Here is a 17,654-nt window from a genome sequence, read left to right as displayed (position 1 = left end):
GCAATATGGTGATAGCATCTGTTTTTGAGCCATTTCTATTTAGTTTTAATGATTAAATGCTCAACACTTTATGTTTGGACTAATATCATCTTGTATGAGCAATAAATACATGTAGTTAAAGCAAATTGAGAAAAAGGCACTTTAAGGCTTGAAAGTGGGCATAACTCAAATCCATATGGTTCCAAGTGAAAAAGGTATGCTCCAAACACTTAGTCAATTGTTTTGGGTACTAATCATATTTTCCTAAGTATTAGAGACTATGAAAAGTCAAGTCAAGAGGAGCAAAAGAGAATTGAAATAAGAAAGGAGCAATTGGGTTGTTCTGCAGAGCACCGGATGGTCCGGCCGAGCAGGACACTCTGGGGAAAACCAAGACTTCGTCGATTATAAATCACCGAACCGTCCGCGCGGAGTGCCAGACAGTCCGGTGTGCCAGTCGGCCAACGAATAGTTGACAGTTTGACACGTTGGCCGAAGCCAACGGTCCGGTGCCCCCTAGAAGCGAAAAGCAACCAATCAGGAGATACGTAATCGTTGCACTGTGCAGTGTCCCGTGTGCACCGGACAGTCTGGTGCACCCGCGGACAGAAGGCAATCAGGGCCTTCCAAATGGAGCTCCAACGGCTCTTAGGTCCCTTGGGGCTATAAAAGAACCCCCTAGGTGCCATGGAACAATATACAAGCATTCTTTGAACATAGTACAACTAAAGACTTTGTGATCACGCTTCTTCTAAATTTGAGCATGTCTTTGAGCTGTGACTCCGTTGTGTTGTTTTGTGCACTCTTTTCTTAACTCGTGTGTGTGTTGTTGTTGCGACTTAAGATCTTGTGTGTGTTTCTACTTCCTCCTTACTATTGCGCTTTGGTTGAGATCATTTGTGTAAGGCGTGAGAGACTATAACTTGTGAAGATTCCATACAAAGGGATTTGATATAAGGAAGAACAATGTGGTACTCAAGTTTGATTTTTGGATCACTTGAGAGGGGTTGAGTGCAACCCTTGACCGAAGGAGGTCACCACAACGTGGAGTAAGCATTGGCCGAACCATGAGATAAAATCGTTGTGTCTCTTGTGCATTTTCTTTATTGCGATTGTTGTATTCCAAGGGTTCTCATATTTCACTTGCATTGTTGTTACTAGGTTTAATACATATATCCAAGGAACAATCAAGTGAAGAGTTCTATTCTCCTCTCCACGTCCACTCATAACAATTTAGTTTAAGTTTTCACTAACATTCATCATAAACCAAGTTTGTCTTAAAAGGGAGCGGTCGAGCGAAGGGTGGATGTCACCAGCAGCAGCACGAGGTTGGTGGTGATGATGTCCTGCGGAAGGCGACCGGCGGAGAGGTCGCGGCGATGGAGATCGCACGTAGCGCCGCCAATTGCGCGAGACGAGAGGAGGAACAAGCCGGCAAAGTTGCCCGACGTCCACACACCGGGCATGTTTCCACGCAGAAAATGGGCTGCCAATATCCCTTCCAAACAGGTCTGAGCCATATCCAGGGAAGATTCTCGCACGGGCAGCCGACACAGAGGAAACAACAAATTACTCGCGAGGAATTGGCCTGCCAAACCAGCCCACATAACCTCAGACCACTAAATAGTACAGAGGAAACAATATGCTGAGGACAAACAAGATTATGATCTCATCGGAAACAGATATGTAGTAAAAACATATAAGCATGTTGTTTTTCTACAAGCCATTACAGCACTTGTCACATGAACAAGTTCATCGAATAGTGTTACAAAATTGTCCTCCTTTTCATACGCATGGTAAAACCAATAATTGAGATAAAAAAAGTTCACAAGCAACGAGGCACGCATCCAGGTAGTCGTCATCATTAGCATAAAAGTACTCCACCTCAACGAACAAGTTATAACCCTGTTGGACGGATCAGCTCGTACACACAGTATCAGTTACAGTTACTACTAATAAGGAGTAATAACCCTGTTGTTTCCTGCTTTCGGAACGACAACTGCTGGCTCTCAAATCCACCATCATTTAATTTAAATTAAACCGCGACAGCTGCTAAGACAAGTTATACACATGGAAACCAGAAAGTGAATATAAAATCTCATCTTTTGAACTGTTCCAAAACCTTGCAGTGCGTTCATCTATATTACAAAACGTGAAGGATGACAAATGGTACAGCAGTAACAGATTTCCAACAAATACGTAATGCAGCTTCATTGAACTGCATTCCTGAAAATGCTTTCCTGGAAAATATTCAGGCTACTCCGGCGCAGCATCACCAGTGATGTCACTTTGTGTAATAAGAAGAGTGAAAAAAAAATCGTTTGAAAGGTCTTCCATTGGTTCTTCCTTTACACAACTGTATTCCTCTCGTAAGGAGCAGCAGTTGGGATCACATATCAGAGACAGACCAAAGATAGGCTTCTTGCTCCATTGCTTGCTTCTCGTTCTTCAGCTTGAACATGTCCTTCTCAAATCCTGGAAACAAAACATGGGAGTGAAATTAGAACCAGCCACCAGATTTACAAACTGGCCAGAAGGATAACAATTTTGAAGTTGAAGGCCGCAAGGTATGCCCTGCAGATGCATAGATAACACCAGATCTCAGGTTTTAAACCTGATAGCAAATATTTTTGGAGTTTCTCTTAGGCTTCCCAACCATGTCCATCCATTCCATTGCAACCAAAACCTTAGTTGTAACTCAGGCAGACAGACATTTATTGCTTGAAATTTAATTTTCTGCCGACAATTGTAAACGGGCTCTCAAGTTACTCTACAGTCTACCCAACGAAATTCGCACTAATGAGAATGCACTTCTGTCTTAAGGTTAAAACCACATTATAATATTATATAGACACATACCTAGATGGCATAATCTGCCAAGCTCAGAAAAACCCAGTAGATACAATTATATAAGCTAGTTGGTACGACACAAGATATGAAAATGAACAGACCCATTAATTGCGTGAGGAAACAAAAACCAGGCACATGACTATTAGTTGTTGGGCAGCTTAAAGAGATGAGCTTTCTCCTATTGTCACATACAAATGACTAGTCTACATTAGCCATGTTTGCAGTTTGGTGTGAAACCGCTCAACACACAGAACCAGTCCAGACCAAACCCATATGGTTTCAAATGGGTGGCCTGGTTTGCAAGTGAACCAACGAAACCATGTCCTCCATCTCTCAACACAACATGATCGCCGAAACACCCTGAGAGGAATTAATGAAGGCCTATAGAGGATGACAAGAACCTGGGAAGAAATATGTTAACTACTTGTGATGCTGTAGCAAGGAAAGAGGCATCATGCCTCGCAGCTAAGTGCAAGGGACGAGAAGCGAAGCCTTTTAAACTTAATCGCGACTGTTTTTCTGTGGTGTCGACAAGAAATTGATGATGACCAGTGGTCAAGCCTGGCCAGAGCATGAAGCCACCGCACACACAGAGAAGCCATCAGTGACCCCTGGTACGATCAGCATTGTGCGACGACCTGTGCATGTGCATGAAGAATAAGACTGGGCTTAAACTGCTCAACCCGCAAAACCAAAAGACCTAACCCCGCAACAAACTGTTTGATCGGCGCTGGTCCCAAAAACTGGCTTAAACTGTGGTTGAACAGGCTTAATCTACATATATGCATCCACTACACAACAATCTCTTAACAGAAACATCATGCAAAATCTCCACAGAAACACAACGTGAACCCTAGACTACTGCAATCTATGCCTGCATAAAGACATGATAGTGATATTCAAACCCCAGTAATCTTCTTTTACCACTCACATGCTGTGTGAGGCTATAGGATAAAGTTAATAGTGACATTGCAAGGAACGTACCATTACTGCGATCCACGCCATCCCAATGACGACCGGGTTTTATGCCATAGCGGTTTGGAGGAGCATCCACTCCACGTTTCAGCCAGCTGTGAGTAGGTATACTTTGGGGTACTATGAAGCCAGATTCTTTCATCTTTTCATCATCTCCCAAGTCTTCCAAAATAAATTCTGGATCTTTCCGCTGCAATGCATTAACACACATATCAGCCATTCTCCATAAACAAATAGATGAAGTGTTGACAGACTGGACCAAGACACTCCAAATCAAATGCTGCAGCAGTGCAGTTACCTTGACCAGATGAGCCATAGGATCACCCCATCGGATTCTTTCTTTTAGCATATTATCAAGCTCAGGATCATCCCTGCAAGCAGAAAAAGCACAACATCAAATACACACAAGAGAAGGTTAGACAGACTCACATTCAACTGGACAAAGAGTAGATGAAAGAAAAACAGGCACCATATCCCAAGTACCTTGTTCGAGCAAAAGGTTTACTCTTCTCAGCTTCAATCTCTTTCAACCTAGACTCAGCTTCTCGTTTCTGAACCAACCCTTTACCCCATTCTATATGTATTTCCTGCCAATAAGTACAACATGGGCCATTAGATAACAGTAGCTTTTGGATAAATAGGTACAGTACAAGTACCAACAACAACAAAGTCTTTGTCTCAATCAAGTTGGGGTAGGCTAGAATTGAAATCCAACAAAAACCATAGGTTAGTTCACGCACATGGATAGCTGTTCACATGCACTCCTATTCAATGCTAAATCTTTGGATATATTTCATCATTTCAAGTCTCCTTTTACTACCACTTTGCATATCGAATCTGGTCTTCCCCTACCTCTCTTTCTATTGTTATTGCACCTTAGTACCCTACTACACATTGGTGCCTCTGGAGATCTCCGTCGAACATGTTCAAACCAGCCCAGGGTCATTGTCATCCCACTTACAACACAAGTACCGGAGATGGTAATTTTGCAGTCGTAAGCCTTCAATTTGTTTTGACTTTTAACAATAATAGGTATAAGTGTTGGTAGCTGTTGACAATAAGCTAAATGGTCAGTGATCTGGTGTCCTGTTGTACATCCTACTCATATGAACAGTTAATCATTTGGTGGTTAAGAAAATTGCACTTCATGACACAGGTAGAAATAAAAGAAGTTTCATAACATACTTATTAATTCATTTTCAGAAAGAAAAAACAAGAAATATGACCTAATTTACACAATGTCAGGGTTCAAGATAAATTAGTTGCAGAAGTTTTTCCAATCTATAAACTGTACAGGTAGAGTCATATTTGCAAATTGCAATTCAACTAACTACAGAATATTTCAGAGGAGGACAAGAAACATATAATACTAGAAAGAAGAAATTCAAGGACATATATCTACCTTTGGCTTCTCAGGTTCCTTTGCCTTGCACATTTCTTCTTCACTTATTCGTCTTCCTGGAAAACATCACAAACCAATGTTAGCATAAGAAAGTAGAGTGACTATATGGGTCAACAGCCAATACAAGCTGTACAATGTGCATACTGCATTCATCCTACCTTCCTTATCTCTGAATACTGCCTTTGCCCCTTTCCCAACCAGAGAAGGATCCTGTGATGCAAACCTAACAACAAAATGACAAATAGATATATTACAAATCCAAATCAATGGGCAAGCATCTCTCCAAGATGTGAACTTGTCACTCACTTAATCATCTCAGCCTCCTTAATCTTTCTTATGTCCTCTTTAACTTCTTCTGCTGTCATCAGTCCAGATTTCTTCACCTGTTTTGAGGCTCCTTCCTTTGTACTCTTCCTTGAGGGAGAAATGTCTCTCTTCTTTCGTGGCGAGATATCCCGGGGCTCCTCAGTGATATGACGAGCACCCTTCCTTGGCGGCGAAAGGTCCTCTCTCTGCCTAGACTTCCGCGGTGGTGACATATCGTCCTGGTCCGCTGCACCACTGTCCTTTGGTGATGGCGTGTCCTGACGCCTCTGCCTCCGCCTAGGTGGTGAAAAATCCTTTGCAGCAGCACCGTCCGGCACAGGTGAGGGCGTGTCGCGCCGCTGCCTCCGCCTAGGTGGTGAAAAATCCTTTGCAGCAGCATCGCCATGCACAGGTGAGGGCGTGTTGCGCCGCTGCCTCCGCCTAGGTGGTGAAAAATCCTTTGCAGCAGCATCACCATGCACAGGTGAGGGCCGCCTAGGTGGTGAAAAATCCTTTGCAGCAGCATCGCCATGCACAGGTGAGGGCGTGTCGCGCCGCTGCCTCCGCCGCACAGGAGAAAGGTCCTCCCTCGTAGGAGCACGTCCCCGCTCTGGCAACGGCGTGTCGTTCCTGCGCTGGTGGGTGGACCCACCGCCCTGCTCCTCTGGGGCGGCCACGGTAACCCACCCGCTGCCATCCTCGGCGATAGCATTGTACGGCCTTGCGGCGCGTATTGCCTCCAGGCGACGCATCCGCTTGACCTCGATGTCCTCGTCGACCAGAGGCTTGTCGTCACCTGAAACCACGAGAGCGCGACCCCAGTTCAGAATATGGCCACCAATCCGTCCAGAGGTCGCGCTACGATTTAGGGTTTCGGGGCTCAAGACAAGAGGGGAACGCACCTGACGACGCGGGCTCCTCGTCCACCTGCACGGGCTTCTGCCACACTGGGTCCTCGTCGACGATGAGCACCCCGCCGGCGGGCTTGGGCTTCTTCTTCGTCTTCTTCTTCGCCCTCTTCTGGTCGCCGTCGGTCCCTGGGCCCGACACGTACCTCTTGAGGTAGTCCTTCATGGAGAGACCCGCCGCGGGCGCGGGCGCGGACGCGGACGAAGGCGGCGGCTGCCTCGCTGCCATGGCTGATAGTCCCCTCCTGGCGTCTGGCGATGCGGTGCCGGATCCCCAGTCAGCTGCGAGCTGACCCCCCGCCTGAACAGGTTCCAACTTAGGGCCCGTTCGGCAGCATGGGATCAATTCCAGGGCCGTAACTGTTCCAAGACAGGATTTAGTGCATCCGGGTCTTTCACTCTTTCCAGCCCAAGAAGTAATCCAACGGGAACGCTTCCGCCTTCCAGCTCCAGCAAATGCCCTGTTCGGCAGCAACAGACATGGGATTATATTAGCTTATGATACTAGCTAGCAACCAGTTCAAAAACATTCGCCGCGACTTGATATATACAAGCAGAGAAGTGCAGGTTTCTGAACAAGAACTTGAGAGGCTGAGCAATGATACTAGCTAGCAGTAAGCAATAGCGTGGAACTCAAGGTGACATGCATTTTCGGAATAAACAATGATCTCGCCATCAGTCCGCACTCCACGGTCCAATGCCGTCGGTGAAAAACGAGCCAAAGGAAAATATTACTTGACCCGTAGTCCATAGAACAGAAATAAATCTATCTGCATTTTTGAAGCGGACAAGCTAGAAAACAGCAAATTTACACAGAGCGAAAATTGTTCGTCTGGTCGCCTAATTCAACAGCATGTCAAATTGCAGCAAATAATGTAATATGCCAGAGCGCTCGATGACTCTAGAAACTGCTTGCTACTCTCTCGTTCCGCAGGGGAAAAAGAGAGAGGACCAAATCAAAGTATACACACGAGCAAACCTAGGAATCTTTTGAACCAAGTTGCTGCCAAGACAGAGGTTAGCTTGTTAGCTGGTCGGGTGCAGCACGACGGCCGCATCCTCGTCGATCCTCTGCAGCGGCCTGGTCCCGCGCCTCCTCTTGGCAGCAGGCGACGTCACCCTTCCAACACTTCCAACAGAGGCCGACGCGGACGGCGCCGCGCCTGCGTGGAACCGCACGAGGTCCCGCAGGTCCTCCTCGGAGTGGCGGCTACCGACGCCGAACACCCTCGACGTCGGCCGGCCCACGCCGGCCCTGCTGGGGCTCGCCGCCGCGAGAGCAGAGGATAGGAGAGGGAAGGAAGAGAGCAGATCCTCACCGGGGAGAAGGCAGCGGGGAGGGTCGTCGTCGGGCTGTGCGTCGCCGCCGTGCCGGTCGCGTCAAAGCCACCGGTCGCGTCGAGCCGCCGCCGCGCGGTCGCGTCGTCCAGCCTTCGATCCGGAGGGTACGACACAAGGTGTTGGTTCCGGGCTGTGGGGTGAAGGGAAATTTTAATACGGGCCGGTTTCGATTCCAGTTCGGGCCGAAATTAACAATTTCAATGGGTTGTACCAAATTCCAAACCAGGCTCATTCGTTCCACCCGGAACAAGGTCTAGAATGGGCTGATCCACTGAAAACGAACGAGGTCTTAGGGCTCGTTCGTTTGTGTCGGAATGGTGGGTCAGAACGATTTCTAACCGGATTGCTTCTCTAATTTATATAAACTTTGATTAGCTGTAACAATTTCGGGTGCAATCCCACACAAACGAACAAGCCCTTAGAAGAGCAGTCGGCAGCCTGCTCTTAACAGTCTTTACGAATAACATGATAAACTTGTTAATGCTGAAAAATCTTTTATTTAGAAATTAAAAGAAATAAGCTTTTTTCTTCTTAAGTATTTCCATGTAATAATTCTATTTCTAGATTTAAGACTTTAAATGCTGATTTTAAATACTAAGCTAGAAAAGGTGAATATCACTAGTTCATCTGTGGATCATGTGTCTATTTGTAATAGATGTAAAAAAATTGATATTGATTCTTGCAATGTTCATGCTTCCACTATTATTAAGTTGAATAATGATGTTGCAAACCTTAATGCTCAATTTAAAACTTGTAAGAATGATTATGAAAACTTAAAATTGACAGGGATGCCTACACCATTGGTAGACATCCTCCATTAAGGATGAACTTGGCTTCCAAAAGGGAACCAAGAACGTAACCAGACAAAGGGTCTCCAATCTCATCAAGGAGAAAGGGAAGGCTTCTATAGCTAGTAGCTCTCAATCTTCACATGACAAAAAGAACCATACCTATCTTTATGCTCATGTTAAGAATGTTTCTAGTGTTGCTCATCATAATAGGTGTTATAATCATGTTGTTTTACTTACTCGTCATAATGTTGTTTTTATTCTCATGCCATGTTTGCATCATCTATCTCTTTGTATGCTCATGGTAGGAATAGACCTAGGCGCCATGTTCATCATGTTGCTTGTCATGCGCCTAGAAATGCATCAAATGGACCAACCATGCTTTATCAAACTTATGATGCTCCATTTGTTCTTATGTGCAAAACTGATAAAGTAGTTGCTAGAAATTTGGGGCCTAAGTGCAAGAGAGACAAAACTTGTATTTGGGTTCCAAAGTCTTATGTGACTAACCTTGTAGGACCCTACAAGAGTTGCGTACCTAAAGCCCAAGCTTAAATTACCTTGCAGGTTTATGCATCCAGGGGCACAAGCTGAATTATTGATAGCGGATGCACAAACCACATGACGGGGGAGAAGAAAACGTTCACTTCCTATGTCAAGAACAACGATTCCCAAGACACGGTCATCTTTGGAGATGGGAATCATGGCAAGGTTAAAGGTTTGGGTAAAATAGTCATCACTACCGAGCATTCAATTTCTAATGCGTTCCTAGTAGAATCGCTCAGTTACAATTTGCTTTCAGTAAGTCAATAATGTCATATGGGATGTAATTGTTTATTTACAAATAATGATGTATCAGTATTTAGAAGAAGTGATGGTTCATTAGCTTTTAAAGGTGTATTAGACGACAAGCTATATTTAGTTGATTTCTCAAAAGAGAATGTCGGCCTAGATGCATGTTTAATAGCTAAGAGTAATATGGGTTGACTCTGGTATCGTCGTCTAGCACATGTTGGAATGAAGAATCTTCATAAGCTTCTAAAGGGAGAACATGTATTAGGACTAACCGATATCTATTTTGAGAAAGACAGACCTTGTGCAGCATGCCAAGCAGGTGGGAACTACTCATCAAAGCAAGAATGTGATGACAACGTCAAGACCACTGGAACTCCTCCACATGAATCTCATATGGATCGTTGCTTATCTTAGCATCGAGGGCGAAAGTCGCCTAGAGGGGGGGTGAATAGGCGAAACCTAAAAATTATAACTCTAAATACAAACTAGATCCCTTGATTAGTGATTGGAATAAGAAGCACAATTATCGGAGTGTAAAACTAAGTCCCTTGCTTGTAAAGAGTGTTGCTTTCAAAGAATGCGGATTTAGCAAATCAATACAACTAATAAGTTTATGGAATATAAAGCAAGAGGGCTTAGGTAAAAGGAGGAATAATGCAAGTTCTTTCTTGCAAGGCGTTGCTTCTCTAAATGAGAATTTAACTTGAAGCAACACAAAATAATATTAGCAAGGAATAGTGCAAGAGAACTTAGAGAGGAAGAAAACAAACAAATCAAAAGTAATAAGCACAGGAGACACAAGTGATTTGTTTTATCGAGGTTCGGTTCTCGAGAACCTAATCCCCGTTGAGGAGTCCACCAAGGACGAGTCTTTTTCAACCCTTTCCCTCTCTCCACCGATCACCAAGACCAGCGAGCTCTTCTTCTTCTTTGTCAACAAGAGACCGAAGTCTCCACAAGGCCAACCACAAAGATAAGGGGCTCTTGCTAACTTTACAATGAATGGGAGTCAAAACTCCACGCTCAAATGATCACAAGAGGTAGCACACACTTTCTCTCAATAATTCTCACAAGGCACTATCACTAAACATACACGAGTAGCTCTTTCTTGCTTGATCTATCTTTTGTGGCACTTGTGAGGCTTTGATGTGTATAGAAGTGTTGCTCTAGTAGATAGGAGTGAATACCCAACTCTTGTGTATGAAATGGACCAATGAATTCTTGTGAATGGGCTGGTTGGGGTGGCTATTATAGCCCTCAACCACCCATATAGCCATTGGGGCGCATCTGCCAGAAATTGTACTGGCGGACGGTCCGTGGCTAGGGCCCGGACGGTCCTCGACCCTCCAACGGTCGATTCTGACATCTTCAACGGATACTTCTGACAGATCAACGGCTAACTGCCTCGGTGACACCATGCAGACGGTCCACCCTTGGTCCGGACGGTCCGCGTCAGCTCTATAATTCCTTTTGCTCAACTTGTCACCTTCGGGCTGAACCAGGTCTTCACATGCGAACGGTCCGTGAATTATAGTCAGACGGTCCGCATTGTATAGTCAGATAGTCCGTGGTTTAGTCGGACTATCCACGATTTTCAGTTCCTGGCTGAAGTCGAAACGATGTCGAGGACGGTCCGCCGCAAGGGCCCGGACGGTCCGTGCTTAGGTGTTTTTCCAAAAAAAATCTTCTTCTATCCGGAATAATCTACGGTATTCCGGACAGTCGATTTAGAATAGTTGTAGATGAACTTATGCACCTGTGAAATGATCAACTGGGCAAACTAGTTAGTCCACAAGGTTTGTGATGGTCGTCAAACACCAAAATCGATTATAGGAAATGTTGAGACTATTTCCCTTTCTGGGGGAATTAAGTATGGTCTTGTTGTTGTAGATGACTTTTCCCACTTCACTTGGGTATTCTTTTTGCAGCATAAATTAGAAACCCAAGGTACTTTAAAATGCTTTCTAAATAAAGCTCAAAATGAGTTTGAGCGTAAGGTGAAGAAGATAAGGAACGACAATGGATCAGAATTCAAGAATCTTCAAGTGGAAGAGTATATTGAGAAGGAAGGCATCAAGCATGAGTTCTCCGCTCCCTATACACCACATCAAAATGGTGTAGTAGAGAGGAAAAATAGGACGCTAATCGACATGGCAAGGACAATGTTTGGGGAATACAAGACGCTTGAGCGGTTTTGGTCGGAAGCTGTAAATACAGCTTGCTGAAAGGGAATTAGGCTCACACCTATTTCCTAAACTAATTTTGGTGGTTGAATTGCCCAACACAAATAATTGGACTAACTAGTTTGCCCAAGTTTATAAGTTCTACAGGTACCAAAGGTCCACAATAAGCCAATAAAAGATCAAGAGAAAGGGTTCAAACAAAGGAGCCAAGGGACAACCAAAGGCACCCTGGTCGGGCGCACCGGACTGTCCGGTGTGCCACCGGACAGTGTCCGGTGCACCAGGGAACTCCAAACTGAACTTCGCACCTTCGGAAATTCTGAGAGTCGGCACGCTATAATTCACCGGACTGTCCGGTGTACACCGGACAGTGTCCGATGCTCCAAGAGGACGCGGCTCTGAACTCGGCAGCCTCGGGAATTCGCATCGGCTGCTCCGCTATAATTCACCAGACATGTCCGGTGTAACTGCGGGGCAAAGGCTACTTCAGGCGCCAACGGCTACCTGCAAGGCGCCAACGGCTACCTGCAGCGCATTAAATGCACGCCAGCGCGCGCAGAGGTCAGGCACGCCCATGCTGGCGCACCGGACACCCTACAGTTCATGTCCGGTGCGCCACCGGACATCCAGGCGGGCCCAACAGTCAGTGCTCCAACGGTCGGAACCCTAACGGCCGGGTGTTGTGGCTGGCGCACCGGACATGTCTGGTGTGCACCGGACTGTCCGGTGCACCATACGACAGACAGCCTCCACCCAAACGGCTAGTTTGGTGGTTGGGGCTATAAATACCCCAACCACCCCACATTCAAGTCATCCAAGTTTTCCACTTCTCAACCACTTACAAGAGCTAGGCATTCAATTCTAGACACACTCAAGTGATCAAATCCTCTCCAATTCCACACAAGGCTTTAGTGATTAGAGAGAGATTTGTCGTGTTCTTTTGAGCTCTTGCGCTTGGATTGCTTCTTTCTTTCTCACTTGTTCTTGTGATCAAAACTCCATTGTAATCGAGGCAAGAGACACCAATTGTGTGGTGGTCCTTGCGGGAAGTTTTGTTCCCGGTTTGATTTTGAGAAGAGAAGCTCACTCGGTCCGAGGGACCGTTTGAGAGAGGGAAAGGGTTGAAAAAGACCCGGCCTTTGTGGCCTCCTCAACGGGGAGTTGGTTTGCGAGAACCGAACCTCGGTAAAACAAATCTGCGTGTCACACTCTTCATTTGCTTGCGATTTGTTTTGCGCCCCCTCTCTCGGACTCATTACTATTTCTAACACTAACCCGGCTTGTAGTTGTGATTAATTTTGTAAATTTCAGTTTCGCCCTATTCACCCCCCTCTAGGCGACTTTCACTTGCCATGCCATAAACCGACTCTATCTTCATCGCCTCCCTAAGAAGACGTCCTACGAACTCCTAACCAGTAACAAACCTAGTGTTTCTTACTTTTGTGTATTTGGAAGCAAATGCTACATCTTGGTAAAGAAAGGTGGACATTCGAAATTTGCTCCCAAAGCTGTAGAAGGGTTTTTACTAGGATATAATTCAAATACAAAGGCATATATAGTCTTCAACAAATCCTCGAGTTTAGTTGAAGTCTCTAGTGACGTTATATTTGATAAGACTAATGACTCTCCAAGAGAGCAAGTTGATCTTGATGATGTAGATGAAGATGTTCCAACGGCCGCAATGCGAACTATGGCAATAGGTGATGTGTGACCGTAGTAATAACAAGATCAAGATCAACCATCTTCCTCAACACTGGTGCATCCCCTAACTCAAGATGAGGAACAAGTACCTCAATATGAAGGCATGGATCAAGGGGGAGCACATGAAGAAAAGGATAAAGAGGAAGAAGCACAACAAGCACCTCCAACTCAAGTCCGGGCAACCATTCAAAGAAACCATCCGGTGGATCAAATTCTGGGTGACATCAGCAAGGGAGTAACTACTCTCTCAAGTTTAGCTAACTTTTGTGAGCATTACTCTTTTGTTTCTTCTATTAAGCCTTTCAGGGTAGAACAAGTCTTGCAGGATCCGGACTGAGTGTTGACCGTGCAGGAAGAGCTCAATAACTTCAAGAGAAATGAAGTATGGAGCCTGGTGCCACGTCCAAAGCAAAATATTGTGGGAACCAAGTGGGTGTTCCACAACAAGCAAGATGGGCACGGGGTGGTGACAAGGAACAAGGCTCGACTTGTGGCACAAGGTTATGCCCAAGTCGAAGGTTTGGATTTTGAGTAGACTTTTGCTCCTGTAGCTAGGCTCTAGTCAATACGCATATTATTGGCCTATACTGCTCACCATTCATTTAGATTGTTTCAAATGTACGTAAAGAGCACCTTCCTAAATGGACCAATCTAGGAGGAAGTATATGTGGAACAACCCCCTGGCTTCGAGGATGACAGGTATCTCGATCATGTCTACAAGCTATCTAAGTCGCTCTACGAACTTAAGCAAGCTCCAAGAGCATGGTATGAATGCCTTAGAGATTTTCTTATTTCTAATGCTTTCAAGGTTGGGAAAGCTGATCATACTCTCTTTACTAAGACTTGTAATGGTGATTTGTTTATATGTCAAATTTATGTCGATGACACAATATTTGGTTCTACTAATTAAAAGTCTTGTGAGGAGTTTAGCAGGGTGATGATGCAAAAATTCGAGATGTCTATGATGGACGAGTTGAACTACTTCTTTGGATTTCAAGTGAAGCAAATCAAGGAAGGAACCTTCATATCCCAAACTAAGTACACTCAAGACTTACTCAAGATGTTTGGAATGAAGGATGCAAAGCCCGCTAAGACGTCGATGGGAACAGATGGACAGTCCGGTGCACCACCGGACAGTCACTGTAGCAATCCGGTGCGCGATCTCCTTCCAAATCAGGCGCATCTGACCATTGCTCCTCGGGGCTGGTTGGCGCACCAGACACTGTCCGGTGCACACCGGACAGTCCGGTGCACCCACTCGACCGTTGGTGCTGGCGCAGTTGGCTCACCGGATAGTACGGTGCACCACCGGAAAGTTCGGTGAATTTTAGCCGTACGCCTCTGTCGTTTTCCCGAGAGTAGCCGGTTCACCGTCGGCCAGCCTGGCGCACCAGACACTGTCCGGTGTGCCAGGCCCGAGCTGATGTTGGCTGCTCACAGCCAATCCTTTTCCAAATTCGTTTCTCTTTTCTCTGCACTGTTTCTAGCACTTGGACAAACATGTTAGTATTTAAAAACAATTTACTGAGTCTAGAAACATAGCTTGTCTTTGATTTGCACTTCTTGTTCACTTAGAACATAAGGGTTCAAAACATTTTTGTTGGGTATCTAATCACCAAAACAATTATAGAAATGGCCCAAGGGCACATTTCCCTTTCAGTATTCTTGGTGTTTGATCAAAACCCTCTTATTGCAAAAAACATGTCTCTTATGGGGGAGAAATTCGATTATGGGGAAAAGGGGGAGTTTTTGGTAGTTGATCAAAACTATTCTTGAAAAATCTTCTGATTTGCCAAAACAAGTGTTTTTGACATAGAGAAAGGAAAATTAATTTGTTTTGCAAAATTAAACCAAGTGGTGGCAAAAGTGATCCAAATATGCCAAATCCTATAATGATTTTATTTGTGTTCAATTCGACATCAATTTGTTATTCTTAGCTCTTTTGGGTATGCTAGTTTATTTTGACTTGCTTTTTGAAGTGTTGGCATAAATCACTAAAAAGGGGGAGATTGAAAGGGAAATATGCCCTTGGGCCATTTCTATATTGTTTTGATGATTAGATGCACAACACATTATGTTTGAACTAACGTGATATTGAGCATAAGTGTTTGAGGCAAAATGAGCTCGGAAGAGTGAAAGTCGCCTAGAGGGGGGTGAATAGGCAAATCTAAAATTTATAAAGTTTAAGCACAATCTATAAGCCGGAGTTAGCGTTAGAGATATAATCGAGTCCGAAAGAGAGGGCGAAAAACAAATCACAAGCAAATAAGAGCGAATGATACGGTGATTTGTTTTACCAAGGTTCGGTTCTTGCAAACCTACTCCCCGTTGAGGTGGTCACAAAGACCGGGTCTCTTTCAACCCTTTCCCTCTCTCAAACGGTCACCTAGATCGAGTGAGCTTCTCTTCTCAATCAATCGGGACACTAAGTTCCCACAAGTACCACCACACAATTGATGTCTCTTGCCTTGATTACAATTGAGTTGGGAACAAGAAAGAAGGAAGAAGAAAAGCGATCCAAGCGCAAGAACTCAAATGAACACAAGTATCACTCTCTCACTAGTCACTATTTGATTAGAATGATCTTTGGACTTGGGAGAGGATTTGATCTCTTGTTTGTGTCTTGGAGTGAAGTCTAGAGCTCTTGAATTGAATGCAATGGCTAAAAACTTGGATCGCCTTGAAGTGTTGGTGGTTGGGGGTATTTATAGCCCCAACCACCAAAGTGGCTGTTGGGGAGACTGCTGTCGTATGGCGCACCGGACAGTCCGGTGCACCAGCCACATCACCCAACCGTTAGGGTTTGACCGTTGGAGCTTCTGACATGTGGGCCACCGGACAGTCCGGTGGTGCACCGGAAAGGCACTGTTCACTGTCTGGTGCACCATCTGACGCCTGCTCTGACTCTGCGCGCGCAGTCGACACTGTTCACTGTAGCCGTTGCAGATGACCGTTGGCGCGGGTAGTCGTTGCTCCGCTTGGCACACCGAACAGTCCAGTGCTACACCGGACAGTCCGGTGAATTATAGTGGAGTGGCTCCCAGAATTCCTGAAGGTGACAAGTTCGGATTGATTCTCCGTGGTGCACCGGACAGTCCGGTGCGCCAGACCAGGGCAGCCTTCGGTTGTCTTTTGCTCTTTTTATTTGAACCCTTTCTTGGACTTTTTATTGGTTTGTGTTGAACCTTTGGCACCTGTAGAACTTATAATCTAGAGCAAATTAGTTAGTCCAATTATTTGTGTTGGGCAATTCAACCACCAAAATCATTTAGGAAAAGGTGTAAGCCTATTTCCCTTTCAATCTCCCCATTTTTGGTGATTGATGCCAACACAAACCAAAGCAAATATATAAGTGCAGAATTGAACTAGTTTGCATAAGGTAAGTGCAAAGGTTGCTTAGATTTAAACCAATATTCATTTCACAAGTTATGCATGGATGCTTTCTTCAAAATTAACATTTTGGACCACGCTTGTACCACTTGTTTTGTTTTTGCAAATTCTTTTTAGAAATTCTTTTCAAAGTATTTTTGCAAATAGTCAAAGGTATATGAATAAGATTTTGAGAAACATTTTCAAGATTTGAAATTTTCTCCCCCTATTTCAAATGCTTTTCCTTTGACTAAACAAAACTCCCCCTTAATGAAATTCTCCTCTTAGTGTTCAAGAGGGTTTTATCAATTTAGATAGAATTTTCAAAGATACCAATTGATAAATATTTAAAAACAACTTGTTTTGAAATTGGCATGGTGGTGCGGTCCTTTTGCTTTAGGCTAATACTTTCTCCCCCTTTGGCATTAATTGCCAAAAATGGAGTCATTAGAGCCCTTATCAAACTTTCTCCCCCTTTGGTACATAATATAGTAGTGAAGATTATACCAAGGTTGGAGAGTGGTGCGGAGTAACGGCGAGGGATGAGTAATTTGATGGAGTGGAGTGGAAGCCTTTTTCTTCGCCGGAGACTCCATTTCCCTTTCAATCTATGACTTAGCATAAAATGCACTTGAAAACCACATTAGTCATAGCACATGAAAGAGATATGATCAAATGTATGTAAATGAGCTATGTGTGCAAAATATCAATCAAAATTCCTAGAATCAAGAATATTTAGCTCATGCCTAAGTTTGGTAAAAGTTTGCTCATCTAATGGTTTGGTAAAGATATCGGCTAATTGTTCTTTGGTGCTAACATATGCAATCTCGATATCCCCCTTTTGTTGGTGATCCCTTAAAAAGTGATACCGAATGGCTATGTGTTTAGTGCGGTTGTGCTCAACGGGATTATCCGCCATGCGGATTGCACTCTCATTATCACATAGGAGAGGAACTTTGGTCAATTTGTAACCATAGTCCCTAAGGGTTTGCCTCATCCAAAGTAATTGCGCGTAACAATGGCCTGCGGCAATGTACTCGGCTTTGGTGGTAGAAAG

General features: G+C 44.6%; 1 protein-coding gene across 1 annotated transcript; it reads right to left on the bottom strand.

Annotated features, from left to right (window-relative positions):
- Positions 1–2,045: 2,045 nt before the first annotated feature.
- On the bottom strand, positions 2,046–7,862 carry LOC100280266 (uncharacterized). Its single transcript, NM_001153194.1, is given in 9 exon segments — positions 2,046–2,454; positions 3,814–3,994; positions 4,103–4,175; positions 4,288–4,391; positions 5,207–5,262; positions 5,365–5,429; positions 5,513–6,308; positions 6,415–6,881; positions 7,740–7,862. Coding segments are annotated over 8 exon segments (1,596 nt in total). The 5' UTR covers positions 6,650–6,881; positions 7,740–7,862; the 3' UTR covers positions 2,046–2,368.
- Positions 7,863–17,654: the final 9,792 nt, after the last annotated feature.

Source organism: Zea mays, chromosome 9 (genome assembly GCF_902167145.1).
Source record: "Zea mays cultivar B73 chromosome 9, Zm-B73-REFERENCE-NAM-5.0, whole genome shotgun sequence".
Classification (NCBI taxonomy): Eukaryota; Viridiplantae; Streptophyta; class Magnoliopsida; order Poales; family Poaceae; genus Zea; species Zea mays.
This window is presented reverse-complemented; position numbering and strand designations above follow the sequence as displayed.